General features: G+C 44.1%; 1 protein-coding gene across 3 annotated transcripts in view; it reads left to right on the top strand.

Annotated features, from left to right (window-relative positions):
* Positions 1–17,653, top strand: part of Smarca4 (SWI/SNF related, matrix associated, actin dependent regulator of chromatin, subfamily a, member 4) — a 74,269-nt gene that overhangs the window by 13,460 nt on the left and 43,156 nt on the right. For all 3 annotated transcript variants that reach the window (XM_050125429.1, XM_050125428.1, XM_050125427.1), the window contains exons 10-14: positions 2,460–2,590; positions 2,728–2,785; positions 9,394–9,515; positions 13,144–13,294; positions 16,654–16,817. In XM_050125429.1, the coding sequence (XP_049981386.1) occupies positions 2,460–2,590; positions 2,728–2,785; positions 9,394–9,515; positions 13,144–13,294; positions 16,654–16,817 (626 nt within the window). The remainder of the gene's footprint in view (positions 1–2,459; positions 2,591–2,727; positions 2,786–9,393; positions 9,516–13,143; positions 13,295–16,653; positions 16,818–17,653) is intronic.

Here is a 17,653-nt window from a genome sequence, read left to right as displayed (position 1 = left end):
GGAAAAGGAGTTTTGAGCAGGAGCGCCTATCCAAGTCACGTGGCACCAATTGGGGGGGAGGGGTTGGAGAAGTGGGGAGAGGCAGAAGTGAAGCTGCCCCTCCGAGAAGGAAAAAGAGAGCAAGCTCAGGCCGCCGGAAGCTGAAGATCAGCCTGCCTCACCGGATGGGGGAGGGAGTGGGCGTGGCTCGTCTCTTAGAGACGAAAATCATAACAATTACCCTTACCTTTTTTTTTTTTTTTAAAAAAATTAGTCTTTTTGAGACTCAGAGATTCACTTGCCTTTGCCTCCTGAGTGCTGGGATTAAAGGCCTGTGTGTGCCATTACCGCCCAGCTGTGTTTAACTCTTTATATGCAAGTTCTTTTAGTGTCTGTTGCCCTTTCGTTTGTTATGAGTATATTGTGCCCTGTATATTTTGATGTCTTGCTTGGCTCAGTCTTTAGTAGCTAAGTAGTATTGACTGGGTACATGAAAAGTATTCTGTTAAGTTCTGGAGGTGGGAGCAGAATAATGAAAGTGCCAGCAAGGTGTGTTCCTGGGAGAGGATTTTCTTCCTGGGTTGTGGAGTCATCCCACCTGCTGTCTATATTTTCATGGCAGGGAATGGGGAAAAGCATGAAAAATCAGCTGTCCCCTTCCCTGGCTTTTAATTTTTACCAGGAATAGAAGCTGGAACTTTGCACACTCAAGGTCAGGCTGTACAGCCGAGCTAAATTAATCCAGCCATCATTCTCACTTTATGACTCCAGGGGACTTACCTTAGTCCTATTCTCTGAAGCAAGGACTTTTTCCCAAGCATCTCAGGAAGGCCAGAGCAGTGCACACTTGCTAATTTAGGCTGGCCTCAAGCATACTGCTGTGGCTGTTCCCCTGGAGATGGCCATTTTAGGGGATTTTATTTGGGGTATTGTCTTAGGGTTTCTATTGCTGTGCTAAAACTTCACAACTAAAATCAACTTGGAGAGGAAAAGGTTTATCTCACGTTGCACATTACTGAGGGAAGGCAGGAGGAATGCTGCTCTTTGGCTTGCTCCTCCTGGCTTGTTCAGCCTGCTTTCTCATAGAACCCTGGACCACCTGCCCTGGGTGGCACCCCCGGCTGTGACTGGCATTCCTACATCAGTCCTTAGTGATGATGGTGACTTACAGGCTTACCCATAGGACTGTCTTTGGAGAGCATGTGCTCATTGAGTTTTCTCCTCTCAGATGACCTTGGCTTCTGTCGCATTGACAGAACATTAGCCAGCACAGATGTTGTCTTGAGTGACTACTGTAGAAGAATGCGGGCTGGCACACTGCTGCACAGAGCCACTTCGTGGTAGTTGGTAGTGTCTTAGTTTATTTTTGTTGTTTGAAACAAGGTCTTACTGTCTAGCTCAGGCTGGTAATCTTCCTGCTTCAGCCTCTTTATTTATTTTTGTTTTTGTTTGTTTGTTTGTTGTTTTTGTTTTTCATGACAGGGTTTCTCTGTAGCTTTGGAGCCTGTCCTGGAACTCACTCTGTAGATCAGGCTGGCCTCAAACTACCAGAGCTCCGCCTGCCTCTGCCTCCTGAATGCTGAAATTAAAGGCATGTGCTGCTATCACCCAGCATGCTTCAGCTTCTTGCCTGAACCTTCAGACCACAGAGATTACAAGTGTAAGCCACTGTGCTTAAAAAGCGACTTACTCTCCGCCATGTAGGGAACTTAAGGCAGCCCTCATGCTTTGGAGAACTAAGCTTCAGGGAATCATGCTAAGGCAGCTGTAGTGCTTCTTCATGTGAGTTCATGGTACCAGTGTCACTGTTCCCAGCCTCCTGGGGGACTGGAAAGGTTGCTCAGCAGTTGGGATCATTGATTTGTCTCACAGAGGACCTGGGTTTGATTCCCAGCACTGGCTTGGCTGCTGTAATTCAATCCGGGGGATTTAATGCCCTCTTTTAGGTACTTCTGGGAGCACTAGGCACATACATAATAAACAGACATACATGCAAGCAAAATAACTATACACATAGAATAATAAATTTAAAAAACAATTGAGATAACTAAGACTCAGACTCACTTTAGGATACTTTGATTAAAATTTTAGGATAAAGTGTCAGGCCTCAGCACTTTCACCCTTTTTTTTGTTGTTGTTATTGTTTTTGGTTTTTGAGGCAGGGTTTCTCTGTGTAGTCCTGGTTTTGCTGGAACTCACTCTGTAGACAAGGCTGGCCTCAAACTCAGAGATCCACCTGCCTCTGCCTCCTGAGAGCTGGGATTAAGGGCATTCACCACTGCCTGGTTACTTTTAACCTTTCTAAAAGTGATATGTGTCTCTTCTTGTTTTCTGATACTATGTAGTTCATACTGGACTCAGACTTAGAATCTCTTTTTCCGTTTCCCAACAGCTGGGATTACAGCCCTTCTAAGTGGCTTTTTTTAGATCCCAGGGTGGGAGTTGTGGAGCCATTGGTCATGACAGTCACTCTCTTTCAGCCTCTGGATGAGACCAGCCAGATGAGCGACCTCCCTGTGAAGGTGATCCATGTAGAGAGTGGCAAGATCCTCACAGGCACGGATGCCCCAAAAGCCGGGCAGCTAGAAGCCTGGCTTGAGATGAACCCAGGGTGAGTTGGGTGCCTCCTTCATGGAACTTGGCCGCTGGGACGATAATTGCTTGCGTTTGGGGATCAGACCAGGTTTCAAGGAGAGTAAAGCCGCTCCTTGCAGGGGCTTTGCATCTGTTCATTGCTGTTTTTCCCAGGTATGAAGTCGCTCCCAGGTCAGATAGTGAAGAAAGTGGCTCTGAAGAGGAGGAGGAGGTAAGAAGCTGCTTTATCTTTCCTGTTGTTGGGCCTTCCACCTTGTTTGTGCCCATCACCCTGTGGGCTATGCCCCCTGTGCCTTGTGTGCTGGCTGGGCATGGTGTAACAGGGGCAGCCGAGACCCTGGGCTTGGCTGGAAGGGGTGCTTCACAGTTTTGCTGACCTGTGGGCTGTTTCCATTTAGGGCCAATCCAGTTTCAGTCATTTCCTCAGTTGCACCAGCCGCATTTCAAGCACTCAGCATCACTCCTCTGAATGCTTTGCTGCTTTTGCTCATTCTTGGTCAGTGCTGTGACTTATGGTCACGTGTGATTGTTCCATATGTGCAGCAGCCACCCAGTGTTCTCTCATGCCTCTTGATGACTCTTTCCCTGGCTCCCTGGGTTTTGTTTCCCTTCCTCTCCCCACAGCGATAGGTGGATGGTGTGCCATCCTCTCCAGCTTTTCCCTCATGAGCTGTGGTGCTATGTTAGAGGACTTGTGGTTTCTATGTCAGCTGGAGTCTTGAGTGCCACCTGTCTTCCTAAGAGTCTCCCCAGTCTTAGGTGAATACACACACTCGCACACACACACAATCTGTTTGTTTAAGATAGGGCTTTTGCTATTTTACACATTCTGGTACATTTCTCCTGGCTCTGAATGCTAGCTAGAGTTACAGGAATGCTAGCATGCCCAGCCGAGAACGCTTTGTTCTAATCTAAACAGCTTCCTTGAAGTCTAGTTTCTTAGTGAACATTTGGGACTGTGGATCAGCCCCTCACACTAGTGTTAGAATGTGTGGTCAGCCAGAAAGCAACCCTTAAGCTGTCTGTGGTTGTCTGCTTTCCCTCCCCTCTTGTCCCAGGAAGCCACAAAACTGTTTTGCTTTTTTATTTCTCGTTATACGAGTTTCCCTGTATAGCCCATGCTAGCTTCAAACTCACTGTCCTCCTAACTACTGGGATTACAGCGGTACACCCCCATACCCCTCACCAATCTGCTTTCCATCTCTAGATTAGCCATTTGTGGATACGCTGCAAATGGAATTGGAGCACCATTGTGTAGCATGTTGTTGAGGTCCGTCCATGTGTGGTGTGTACGAAGAACTTGTTCTTTTTATTGCTGTGTTGTGTTCCATTGTATGACTATACCATTTTTTTGTTTACCCATCCACCAATTGGGTGACATTTAAATTTCCAGTTTTGCTATAATGAATAACGTGAACATTTGCAAACATGTTTTGTGTGGACATATATGTTTTCATTTTTCTTGGGTAGATTCCTAGGCGTGGAATTGCTGGGTCATGTGGTAAGTTTATGTTTACTTTCTAAGAGACTGCCAACTATTCTCCAAAATGACTGTACCATTTCACGGGTTCCGGTTTCTTCGTGTCCTCATCAACACTTGGTATTGTCTGTTCTTTTCCTTATGAGCATTTTAGTGGGTGTGTGGTGGCATCTCATTTGGTTTTGATTTGCGTTACTCTAGTAAGTAGTGATGTTAAGCATCCTCATATGCACATGTGCTCCATCCATCCATCTTCCTCAGGGGAAGTCTCTTCAAGTCTTGCCTGGTTTTAATTGGGTTGCCATTCTAATGAGCTCTCAGACCTTATTTATTCTAAACACGGTTCTGACCGAGTGTATAATTTACAAATATCTTCTAGTATGCTTGAATTCTTACTCTTTTTCTATGTATGTATATACACATACATGTATATACATCCATGCAGTAGTGCCTGTGTCGAAGCTGTGATAACCTGAGATGTCATCTTTTCCTCTACCTTGAGAATGGGGCTCTTGTTGACTTCTGTGTGCTCCTGGCGAGCTGGCCCCCCAGGTTCCAGGGATTCTTCTATCTCTACCTCCCAACTCACCTTAGGAGCACTGGGATTACAGACATGACTGCTGTACCTGGCTTTATGTGGGTTCTGGGGATTGAACTCAGGTCTTCACGCTTGTGTGCAGTGCTTTTACCCACCTAGCAGTATCCCCAACCTCCAACATTGTGTTTAATGGTTTCTGACTACCTCTATCATACTGAAGGGTCAGAGGTGATGATCCCTGCATTCTGGATTTTGGTTCTTTCATGGTTTGTCACACTTTGTTGATTGATCTAGAGTTAAATTATTGATGTGAGTAAGGCTGTTTTGGGATATAAATAGTGTTTAAACCTCTATGTTTAACACTATGCACCCTTGATCTTTATTTCATAAACTTGGGTTTGAGATTGTCTCTCACTATGTATAACTCAGGCTGGCTTTGAACTGTTTGGCCAGGATTGCTTCAAACTCTAAATCTCCCTGCTTCAACCTCCTAAGTATTGGTAATTATAGTTGCATGCCATGATACCTGGCTTCGTAAATGTTACTTTTCAATTTTCCCACTCCAAAAACCTAGGGCCTTATACATGCTAGATAAGCATTGTTGTGTTCTCTGAAATTTTAATGAGTTTGATTTGTTTTTTTTGTTTGCTTTTTGGTATTTTTGAGACAAGGTCTCTATATTATAATAGCTCTAGTTGTCCTGGAACTTACTATATAGAACAGGCTGGTCGCGAATTCACAGATTCACCTGCTTCTGCCAGTGTGGTTTTGTTTTTGATATTGGGGCTGGAAAAGGCCCCATGCATTCTAGGGAAGTACTCTCTACCATTGAGCCCTAGCTCCAGCAACTATTTTATGTTTATATGTTTTTGGTGCTCAGGGAAGCTTTATTCAAAACAGAAGTATGTCCACATACACATAGCACACAAAGGGACAGACTTGCCCAGTGGGTGGGGATCCAGACTCAGAATCCCAGTGTTTTATTTTTGTTGTCATCGAATCTGAACTCTTTTAAAAATTTGTTATCACGTGTGTATGATTTGTGTGGGTGAGGGTAGGCACATATGCCATATGTATTTGGAAATCAGAGGACAGCTTGCAGTAGTTAGGTCTCTCATACAGTGGTCTCCAGGCATAAAACTTGGGTTGGAGGCTTATGTAACATTTACAAACCACTGTGCTATTGGTTAATTTGATTTCTTTGTAATTTTCCCGTCTTTGTTCTTGCATGTTTGTGCAGGTGAGCATTTGAGGCAGTTTTGCTTTATATTCCAAGCTGCCTTGGCTTTATTACGATTCCAGGTGCTGGGCTTCAGGTGTGCATCACTCGCACGGCTCCACCTACCCACTGCCTGGCCTGCCTTCTTTCCTTCCTTCCTTCCTGCTTCCCAATCTTTTTTATTCTTCCTTTCCTGGTACTATCGTTTATCAGTTTGCTGACTTACCTTTTCTGCCAATTTTCATTTGAGCTATGCTTTTATTTAGTAGTTTCTTTGTAATCACTCATTACAGTAGGCATCTGTTTCATTACATTAGTTTTTAGGTTGGATTTTTGAGATAGGTTCATGGTGGTCCAGCTCCAGTGGATATGACACTTCTACTGACTGAACCTGTGACCTCCTGTCTCACTTCCTGAGTGCTGGGATGTAGCACAGCATTTTTGAAATTAATGCTTTATGCACTCTGAATCCTTTGAAAGATGTTAGCATAGAAGAAATAGATGAAAGTATATTTTATAGTCTTTTACATCAATCTATATACTTACCATTTCTGATGCTATTTGTGGGTTGTTCTCCAAGGATTTATTTTATCTGTGTCTGTGTGAGTGTATGCCTGTGTGTGTACGCCAAAACCAGAAGAGGGTAGATTCCTTGGACCTGAGTTGCAGGTGTTTGCAGTGGGCTCTCATCTCTGTTGTTTCTTCGGGTGCTGCTTCTTTCCATGGATTTAAATTACCTGAGAGCATGTCTTTCACTTTTGTGTCCTGAAATTTTGTGTTAGTGGTTGTTTGATTCTAAATCTTTCACGTCTGCTGGGTTGGCCCCCAGGACCTTATACATACAGGCAAGTGCTCTACTGATGAACCACACCCCGGCCCTCTAAGGAAATTTAATAAGGTCTGTATGCCAGCAACAGGTGCTATTCAGTCTTTTTTTTTTTTTTTCTGGGGTGTTTTTGTATTTTGGAAGGGCAGTTTAGTTGAACATACAGTGTTTTCTAACTCCTCCCCTGCTTCCTCCTCTTTCAAGCAGTTTGAGCATTGTGATTCTACTCTTGGTTGACCTTTTTGTTTCATTGTTTTTGTTTCTGTGCATGTTCATGTATCTCTGTATGCAGTTGTGACTTGTAAGTACAAGAGGATGTCACAGACCCTGGAGCTAAAGTTACTGGCAGTTATGAACTGCCTGACATGAACACTGGGAACTGAACTTGGCTCTTTCACAAGAGCAGTATATGCTTTTAACTTCTCAGACCATTTAGTAGCCTTTTGTGTTGGCTTCTTGTTTCAGATGAGAATTCAGCCACCTGCTATTTCAATTTTTTATTGCCACCATCACCCAATTGTTTGTATCTCTTGCCTTATAGATTATCTGTCTTTAGTGGCCTTCATACCAAGCTGTCTTGATATTTATTCTTCTTGTTGTGTCTCTGACTTGTCTGTGAATTATTTTGGTTTTGTCAGAGTGAGAAGTGGATAATCTCATTGTTCTTTGATTCTGTGCTCATTGACTGAACAGAAGCCTAACTCCTCCAGCAGCTTTGCACACGCTGTAGTTACTCCGGCTTGGGTTACCTTTCACTGTCTGTGGAAAGAGGCTGGAACACCTGACAGCCTTTGTTATTTCTTGTTTATTTACTCAGCTCTGTTGTTCCCCCCACCCCCACTGGCTTAGAATGTAGACCAGACTGGCCTTAAACTCAAGAGACTCCCAGTTAGCTCCTTTGAAAGAGAGTATACCCCTACTCTCTCCAGAATCATGGTAGCTGTCTTAGATTTCTCTGATGCTGTGATAAACACCGTGACCTTTGGAGAGGAAAGGGTTCATTTGCTCTTACAATTTCCAGAGCACAGTCTGTCACTGAGGTAGTTGAGGGTGAAGCGGGACCACAGAGGAGCCTGGCTACTGGCTTGCTTCTCGACTCCCAGTAAAAGCACCTCCATGCCACCTGTCCCCAGGGTGGCTGAGCACTCGCCCGTCAATCAGTAATAAATAACAACATCCCACAAACACAGCCCCAGGCCAACCTGACACCATTCAGTTGAGAGTCCCTTCTCACATGACTCTAGTTGGTGTTGGGTTGACTGAAGCTAACCAGTAGTGACAGATATCTGTTGGTATGGTCCCAGATATCACTGTTTTTAGCTTCAGTTTCATTCTGTAAGGTGAATCTTTCTGGGAGATCAATTGCTCCTGTGACTGGTGCTCTTCCTTTCTCCCAGCAGGAGATGCCTAGGGAACTTCCCATTCTTCGGAATCTGTTGTTTTGGTAGTCTGATAGATTGAGAGACACAAGTGTGTGTTTGTTTTTTTGTAGAATATTTTTATTTCTACCAGACCGGTTATAGAACCTGTCAGTTTTGTCCATGTCCATGGCTGCCTAGCACAGCAGACTTCATATTGGGAATGGGTGGGCTAGTTGAAGTGTTTCAAATAAATAAGCTGCAGCCCTGTGCCCTGTTTTCCCCAGAAGTTAACAGCATTTCCATGGTGAATGTTAGAATGTGCTGTGCCCTGACTAACTCTTGGAGCTTGAATAGCCATTTTTTCAATCTTACTCAGTTCATGTCTCTAGAAAGGGAATATCCTGACCTCTTCCTCCTGCTTTAGCTGTTTGACCAACTCCTGTGTAATTCTAGCCATGCTGTGACTCATTGGGTGGCTGCTGCCTTTCCAGACTCGTTGGTGTTAGCAACCCCCTTATCCCCAGTGATCTTGAGTTATGTTTGCATGGTGCAGGCAAAACTTTGTCAGAGTTTTATTAGAACTGTTTAGCAGATAGTTATGAAATAACACTCGCATTTTGTACCATAGAGATTGAACCTCGCCACACATCCTAGGCAGATACTTTAGAACTGAGCTATAGCCCTGGTTGTTTATTTTAATTCGAAACAAGATTCAACTATATTGCCCAGACAACTCAAACTTATAGTCTGTATTCTACAGTTTCCTGTGTAGCCAGGATTAGAGGCATGTGGCAGTTACATACAATATTTAAAAATCTCTGTAGCAATTCTGTGATAGTAGAGGAGAAGAATTTGCTATGGTTCATGTAGAACAAGAATGGCTCAGTACTGGGAAATGCATTGAATATATTTGTTGAACATGCTATGCAGAGTCCCAGTGTTATCTGCTCATTAACTGCAAGGAGGCCCTTTAAGGAAGGTAACATTCAATCAATTTATAAGTATTGGAAAGATGCCTGTTGTCTCCAGACGAGTGAGAGCCTGTCCGTAGAACTGGAGGTAAAGTACAAGCATGTTCAGTGAGTTCAGCTATGAACCGGGAAGCTGCTTGAGTTGGTAGACACTAAAGGCATGGCATGATTCAAGGAGCCATGTGGAGTCTGCATTGGAGAGCAACAGGTATAGAAACGCCCCAAGATACCCTTGCAAAAAACCTGCAAGCTGCCATGAAACTCTAGTCAATAATCTAGCTGTTCAAAGGGAAGGGCAGTTAAGACATAGACACTACTGGACTGGGGGGAACAAGGCTATACGAGCATCTCTTCACTGGGAGCCCAGCAGGATGCTAGGGAATCAAGCTAGGGATACTGGGTGACATGGCACCTCTCTTGGTAGGAGGAGGAGGAAGAGCAGCCTCAACCCGCACAGCCCCCTACACTGCCTGTGGAGGAGAAGAAGAAGATTCCAGACCCAGACAGCGATGACGTCTCTGAGGTGGATGCGCGACACATAATTGAGTAAGGGGTCCCCATTTGTCCTCACCTGCAAGCTCTATAAAGTGGCACCAAAACAAGTGGCCAGAGTCCCAGGCCTTCCCCTTCCATTGTTTTTATTTTGTGTCAGGATCTTACTACATAGCCTAGACTGGCCTTAGACTTGATCATCCTCTCCTTAGGTGTCATTCCCCAGTTCTATCAGCAACCAGTGTAGGACCACATTTGTTTCCTACAGATTTCATTTGTCTCTATAGTGATTTGCTATAGAAAATGATTCCTTGTTCATATGCTTTCAAAGTATAGTTGGGCGAGAGCACAGACTTGCCCTTCTTCTCTTGTTCCAGCAGCTTCCTGATGTTTCCTCCTAGAAGCCTATGTCCAGCCCTGTATCATCTTCCAGAGAGAGTAACTGCGTTCTCTATCCTTTTTGTTTGTTTGCACACAAATATATAGACAGTAGTGTGCATCTCTTTCAGTAAACATCTGTCTGGGGTGTGGCCCTGTGTCTGCAGATGCAGAGAGCTGCTACTGTCTTGTGTAGTCACATGATCTGCTCTCTGCTCTGGACTCACCCCTGGTGCTGGGCATGCAGTTTCTCTCTTCTACAAAAATTTTGCTCTTGGAAGCACAGTTGAAAATTAAGATTTGATCTCTTTAGTGAGAAGTTGATGGGGGACCATTATAGAGAAATAAGATAAAAGCTGAGTTACTCAAATCTGAAATGTTCCAAATTCCAAATGTTTCCATTTTCACAGTACTGTTTTATTTTGTGATTGGGAACTGTGAAATTATTAAGATTTATATAAATGGGTTGGAGAGATGGCTCAGAGGTTAGGAGAACTGAGTGCTCTTCCAGAGGTCCTGAGTTTAATTCCCAGCAACCATCTGTAATGATATCTGGCGCCCTCTTCTGGCCTGCAGATACACAGTGCAGAACACACTACATAATAAATAAAGATTAAAAAAAAAAGATTTATATAGATATCTCACCAACTGAAAAGAACTCCAAAATCTTAAACACAAGCAATTTCAGATAAGAACTGCTCAACCAGGTGGTGACACATGCCTTTAATCCCAGCGCCCCAAAGCTAGCCTGGTCTAAACATTGAGTTCCAGGAGATCCAGGACTACACAAGAAATCTCAACTCAAAAAATAAAAACAAAAAAAAGAGGAAGAAGAAATAAATGCTTAACCTAGGGGGGGCTAGAGAGCTAGCTAGTTCACTTGTCATTGCAGAGGCCCTGGATTCAGTTCCCAACACCTACATGGTGACTTATAACCATGTGTAACTCCAACTCTAGGGGATCTCTGACTTCCATGGGTACCAGGCATATTCATAGTACACAAACAGACATATAAGTAAGTATTCATACACATAAAATAGATAAATCTTTCTTTAAAAAAAATGAAGAAAGATTTTGAAAGAAAGAAAAGGAATGTTCGACCTCTACTTTCAAATCTACATGAGACATACATGAGAAGAACCTCCCCTCCAAGGGCTGGGGACATGCATGGTTTAGTAGGGAAAGTGCTTGATTACAGGAAGCATGAGCACTAGATTGTGGGTTCCTAGCACCTTCATTAATGCTGGGTGGACAAGATGGTCTGCCTTAGTTCCACTTCATGGCAGCCAGAGAGCTAGGGTCCCCAGATCACACTGGCTACCTGGACTAGCCATATTAGTGAGCTCTCAATTCAAAGTTAAAGATTCTGCCTTGTTGAGTGAAGAGTAATTGAAGAACGCTTGGTCCTCCTTATACACGGGGACACACACATTTAAATGTGCACACATGAGACCTTTTCTAAAGCAGTCATCGAGCAAGAAAATGATAGCTTAATGTGACTGTTCCCTAGGAGTTTTTAGCCAGAGTTTCACTGTCTGCCTCTGGTTAGTCTGGAACTCGGCACGTAGACTAGGCTAGCCTGGAACACACAGATCCTCCTGCCTCTTCCTCTGGATTGTCAGGATTATTTGCTGGCCCCATCGTACCTGGCTGTAGCTATTTACTAAAAAGATAAGAATGAAGCAGCAGCATACACAGTGAGTGGACGCACACTGCCACATCGAGAGCATTGGGATTCATGAGTCAATGGCAGTGAATTTAAATCACTTGAAATTTCTGTTTTTTTAATTCTGTGTTTTATTTTTATTTATTTATTTTTTGTAGCGGAGATAGTCTTCAACATGAACTACTCTTTTTTGTTTGTTTTTATTTTAAAGTTTTTGGGGTTTTTTGGAGATAGGCTCTCACGGTGTAGCTCAAGCAGTCCTGTAACTTAGTGTGTAAACCAGGCTGACATCAAACTCATAGAGATCCATCAGCCTCAGGCTCCTGAGAGGCAGGATTAAATGTGTGTGCCACTATGCCTGACTTTAAATTTTTTTTTCTTCTTTAAATTTTGAGATGAGATCTCATTCTATTGCCCAGGCTGGTTTCAATCCTGAAATTATTTTCCTTCCTGAATACTGGAGGCTTAGGTGAGTATAGCCACATCATGCAGTTTAAATCACTCTAAATGAAAAATAAGGGGCCATTAAGATGACTCCTGGTTTAAAAAAAAAAAAAACCTGCCAGTTCTAACCACATGAGTTTGATTCCCTTGATTTTATATACTTGGTGGCGCCTTCATAGGCCACCCATACACCACTGGCTTTTAATTGTTAGAAAAAGAGGGACCAGAGATCGGCTCAGCAATCAAAAACACATACTGTTCTTGTCAAATACAGAATTACACAACTGCCTGTAACTTAAGCTCCAGAATATTCAATACCACCTTGTGGCCTTGTCAGGCACCTGTACTCATAAGCACAAGACCCCTGCAACTCATATACACATAATTAAAAATCAAATCTTTAAAAAAAGAAAAAGAATTTATTGAGCCAGGAATGAGCTGGATGCATGTAATTCCAACACTCAGGAGGCAGGATTGCAACAAGTTCAAGGCCAACATGGTCTATGTAGCTAGTTTCAGGCTGGCCATGGCTACAATAGTGAGACCCTGTCTTTAAAACAAAAAAAGAAAAGAAAAAAAGTAGAAGAAGAAGAAGAAGAAAAGTGAAGGATCAGTGAGATGACTGGTAATGGTCCTTGATGTTAATCCTGGTAACCTGAATTTGGTCCCCAAATTTGGAAGGAGTGAGCTGTCTCTGACTTCCACATGTATGTGATGGCTCGTGTGTATCCTTCATACAAATAAACGGTCCTTTCAAACCTCAGAATGTAAAATGAAGAGAATTCATGAACCAGTTTTGAAATGGGAGACTTAGTCAGGAGGATGACAAATTGAAGGCCGGCTAGAGCTACATACTGACACCCTGTCTCAAGAAGATAAAGATGGATGTAAGCAGCAGCAAGGTGAGTTCAGGTTGGATCTCAAAAGCACACAGGTACAAAGTGCTGGTTCTGTGAGCAGCTGCTGCTAAGCACCAGTACCTCCTGTCGTGGTGAGTGGCAGACCTTCACTAGCCTGTGCCATGTCATCTGGTCCTTAGGTTGTGATCAGTTGCTAGTTTTACTGTGATTCCCACCTCTGTGTTTCTCACAGTTTAGTCCATAAGGCACAGACAGAGGCAGCTAATCGAAGCTAATGGAAGTATGTTATCACAGAAAGGAGTGTGTATCTTCACACAGCTTATGTCCTCTCCAGGAATGCCAAGCAAGATGTGGATGATGAGTACGGTGTGTCCCAGGCCCTTGCTCGTGGTCTGCAGTCCTACTATGCTGTGGCCCATGCTGTCACAGAGAGAGTGGACAAGCAGTCAGCCCTCATGGTCAACGGTGTCCTCAAACAGTACCAGGTAAGGCAGGAGGCAGCAGGGATGATGGGTGGCTATACTTAGGCAATACTCACTTTTCCTGAAGAACCATAATTTTTGTATTCTCAGAAACAGGGTTTGTCTCACTGTGTCCCAGGCTGGCTTGGAACTCATGCTGTAAACCACTCTGGCTTCAAACTCAACAGAGATCCATCTGCTTCTGCCTAATGAAAGATGTATAGCACTAAACCCAGGTCTAAAGCAGCTATGGTCAGAAAGGTTAGCTGCCAGAAGGCATTAAAACTTGAGTACGCCACAGGTGCTCCAGGCAGAGGAGCATTATATGCACAAAGGACTTAGCCTTTCAATGCGGGATGGGCCTCGTGTGGATGCTCTGCGTCATACCTCAAGACCCATAATCACCTGGACCTCCGAGCAGGACTTTGTTCTGGGAGCAGAGGAATGACCCTTATTGTGGTAGGGTTTTCTTTAAAGACGAGAAGACCAGCCTAGCTGGGAAATTCTCTTTCATATCTGAGAGTAGGCTCATCTCTGAGATGCTAAAAGGGAGCCATACTCACTCCATCCAAAGATTTTATCTTCCTGTTTTTGTTTGGTTGTGGCCTCTGTTCTTGCCCACTTTCCCTAGGAGAACTCTTAGACTCTATGCCTATGTAGCTTCCAGAGGCAAATCAGCATTCACTGGAACGCCACAGGCCAGTGTAATTAATTAATAGCATTGCAAGTTGCCCCGGTCCTGCCTAATGTGTAAAAAAAAAAAAAAGTCCAAACTTTTTTCCTTATGTTATATTCAGTTGGAAAGCTCCCATACTTTGAAAAATCCTCTTTTTTTTTTTTTTTTTTTTTAAAAAAAAGCCTATGCAGGGCCTTAGTGCACACCCTTAGCCCCATCCAGCACTCAGAAGGCAGAGGTTTGCAGAGCTCTTTGAGTTTATGACCAGGCTTTTCTATAGCTCTAGTTCTAATACGGCAAAGCTACACTCTCTCAAAACACACACACACACACACACACACACACACACACACACACACACACATCTGCGAGCTGGGTAGTACTGGCACACACCTTTAATCCCAGCACTCAGGAGGTAGAGGCAGGCGGATCTCTGTGAGTTCGAGGCCAGCCTTATCTACAATAGCTAGTTCTAGGACAGGCTCCAAGGCTACAGAGAAGCCCTGTCTCGAAAAACCAAAAATGAAATCTTTAATCCCAGCCCTTGGGATTCTAAGGCAGGTAAATCTTTGTAAATGTAAGGCTAGCCTTATCTACATAATGGGCTTCAGACCAGCCAGAGATACACAGTGGGATCCTGTCTTTAAATTTTAAAACAAAAATAAAGAAGAAAAAAATTAAAGCATCTGGGAGGAGGCTGCAAGATTGTTTGGTACGTGATGATGCCCGTTGCCAAACCTGGTGGCCTCAGTACAATCCCTTACACTCTCATGATAGAAGGCATAATTTCTTCAAGTTGTTCTTCGACTGACACACAAGTGCACACACGTGTAATACATCCATGTAATAAATTTTTGTGTGTGGTGCTAGGGCTGGAACCCATGGACTTGTGAGTAGGCAAGCAGTGTATCCCTTGATCACTTCTTCAACCTTCCTATCGTTACTAACATTACAATAGCATTTAGGTAGTCATTGGTCATTTGATGTTTTCATCTCACATTCCCCTGAAGCACTAATGGTTCTGGCACTGAAGTATCCCATGGAGTGGCAAGCTTTTCTGTGTGATCCATTGTTCTGTGCCAGGCAGTGCTGCTGGCTGTTGAGAGCTAGCCGTTCGCTCTTAGTCCACTATACATATGTGCAAGCCCCACCACACTCCTGAGAATGAGAAGGTTTTAGGTAGTGGGCTAGGAGCATGGCTGAGTCGATAAAGCACTTGCTACTTAAAAATGAGGATTAGACCAGTGGTCGTGGTGCACACCTTTAATCCCAGCTCTCAGGAGGCTGAGGTAGGTGGATCTCTGTGAGTTCAAGGCCAACCTGGTCTACAGAGCTTTTCTAGGGCAACCAGAGCTACAGAGAGAAACCCTGTCTTGAAGAACTAAAAGAAAAGATGATGGTGACATCATCTCCAGGGCAAGCTGGCTTACCAGTCTTGCCAAATCATAAAGTTCTGGGTTCAGTGAGAGATCCTATCTTAGTAAATAATTGAGGAAGCTGCAAGTGACAGAGAACACTGATAAACAGTGTCTGGCTTCCACACACATACTGTGCATTCATATATGATCTGTACATCACACACATTCAAAGCAGAAGTTTTAGGTCACCTTTGCCCACACTAAAGAGCCCTTGAGGTCTCCTTGCCCACTCTTGAGCACGTCTTACTTCTGAACTTCTCTTTCCTAATCCTGTCCTAAAATATTTAGAGGTGAAGAGATGGCTCAATTGGTTAAGAGCAGTTGTTGCTCTTGTAAAGGACCTCAGTTTGATTCCCAGCACCCACACTGTGGCTCAAATCTACGTCCAGTTTCGGGGAATCTAATACCCTCTTCTGTCCTTCACAAGCACCAGGCACACATGATACATACATACATACAGGCAAATACTCATACACATAAAATAATGACATACGTCTAAACAATTAGAATTCATTTATTAATAGATCAATTTCTGAGGTGGCTTCTCATTTGTGTGGTCTCTGTGACTTCTACCATGGCATGCCTTGGCCAGGGCCTGAATGTAATTGTGCAGCTACCAGCCTCATCTTCAGATACGTGTAAAGGAGATCTGGGATTCAGGCGTGCTTTATGGACAGTTGAAAGAGAGGGTTTAGTTAGTGGTTTGCATGAATATAATACACGATGCAAAAGAGATTCAGTCTACAACAAAGGCAAGAAAGCAACTGAGTTGAATCATGCTGACAGGAGAGCCTGTGACAGACACAGCATGTTCTAGCGGTGATAGAGTAGTAAGACATGGGGGAGGCAGCAGTGGTAAAAGGTGTTTTCTGCTAGAAGCACAGCATGAAACAATCTTATTCTTTTGATAGCTCTTATATTATTATCAGGTGGCAGTAATGCTGAGATACCACTTAAAAAATAAATAGCTGGGCAGTGATGGTGCATGCCTTTAATCCCAACTCTCAGGAGGTAGAGGAGGTGAATCTCTGAGAGTTCGACACTAGCTTGGTCTACAGAGTGAGTTCAAGGACAATCAGGGCTGTTATACAGTGAAACCCTATCTCAAAAAAAAAAGTAAAACAAAAAAACATCATAACCATCTTTAGCATAGTCCCCTGCACTTTCACAATAAGTATGGCTGGGTGAGCACAGCAAAATTGGGCAGTCCACGGGAGAGTGCCTTGAAGAGGAGCTACAGGTGGCATATTTGTTGTGTGAACATGGTCCTCACATTTCTGCCCTTACAGATCAAGGGCTTAGAGTGGCTGGTGTCCCTGTATAACAACAACCTGAATGGCATCCTGGCTGATGAGATGGGGCTGGGAAAGACCATCCAAACCATCGCGCTCATCACATACCTCATGGAGCACAAGCGCATCAACGGGCCCTTCCTCATCATTGTGCCTCTCTCGTATGTATGACCTTGACTCTGGTCGCAGTCTGGGTGCAGCAGGGGTTTCTTTTTCCTGCAGGATAGAAGTGGATTGTCCAGAGTGTGGCATGGGGTTGGTCTGGAGCTTCTCTGTGGCCTTCTTGCAGCTGTCTTCACATCGTGGCCACCTTCTGTCAGTCTTTACATGGTTGTCTCTTAGGTCCAGACTAGGACAAGACCCTGTTTCAGTCACATCTGAGTTCTGAGTATGAGGCCTGCAGTACATCTGTTTGGGAGACACACCAGCCCATTGCTGTCTCCCTCTAACTGAGGGCAGGTGTGGGGAGCCCACCCATACCCCATGGGCCAGCTCTTAGATTTCTTCAGTGCCTCCTTTCTCCTCTTGGGGGAATGGTAGGGCTTCTTTTGTACTCTCTTATACGCATTGTGCCCTGTGTAGGGTCCAGTGTCCTCTTACGGTACATCTCAGCTTGGCATATACAACACAGGTGCCCATACGTATGTTCTGCCCTTCTGCAGTCTCCCACTCACCATTTCTTGGTTTCAGCATGCTGGAAATCTGATGGCTTAAAGCAGTTCATCTACCTCAACCCTCCCTGGGCTAGATCTCATTGGCCCAGCCTGTGTTACACTCTGAATTAGTCCCTGGCCTAGATTGCAGCCCCTGAGCACCACCACCATATGATGTGGGACCCCCTCTGTGTGCTGCGAATATGTTTTTATTACCATTGGTTAATGAATAAAGCTATTTGGGCCAATGGCTTAGCAGAGTAAAGCCAGATGGGATGTCAGGGGAGAGAGAGAGAGAGAGAGAGAGAGAGAGAGAGAGAGAGAGAGAGAGAGAGGGAGAGAGA

The sequence above is a fragment of the Alexandromys fortis genome, unplaced genomic scaffold (assembly GCF_014885135.2).
Source record: "Alexandromys fortis isolate MF-2015 unplaced genomic scaffold, M_Fortis_MF-2015_v1.1 scaffold_242, whole genome shotgun sequence".
NCBI lineage: Eukaryota > Metazoa > Chordata > Mammalia > Rodentia > Cricetidae > Alexandromys > Alexandromys fortis.
The sequence above is the reverse complement of the archived record's forward strand: the minus strand, read 5'-3'. Positions and strand labels throughout refer to the sequence as shown.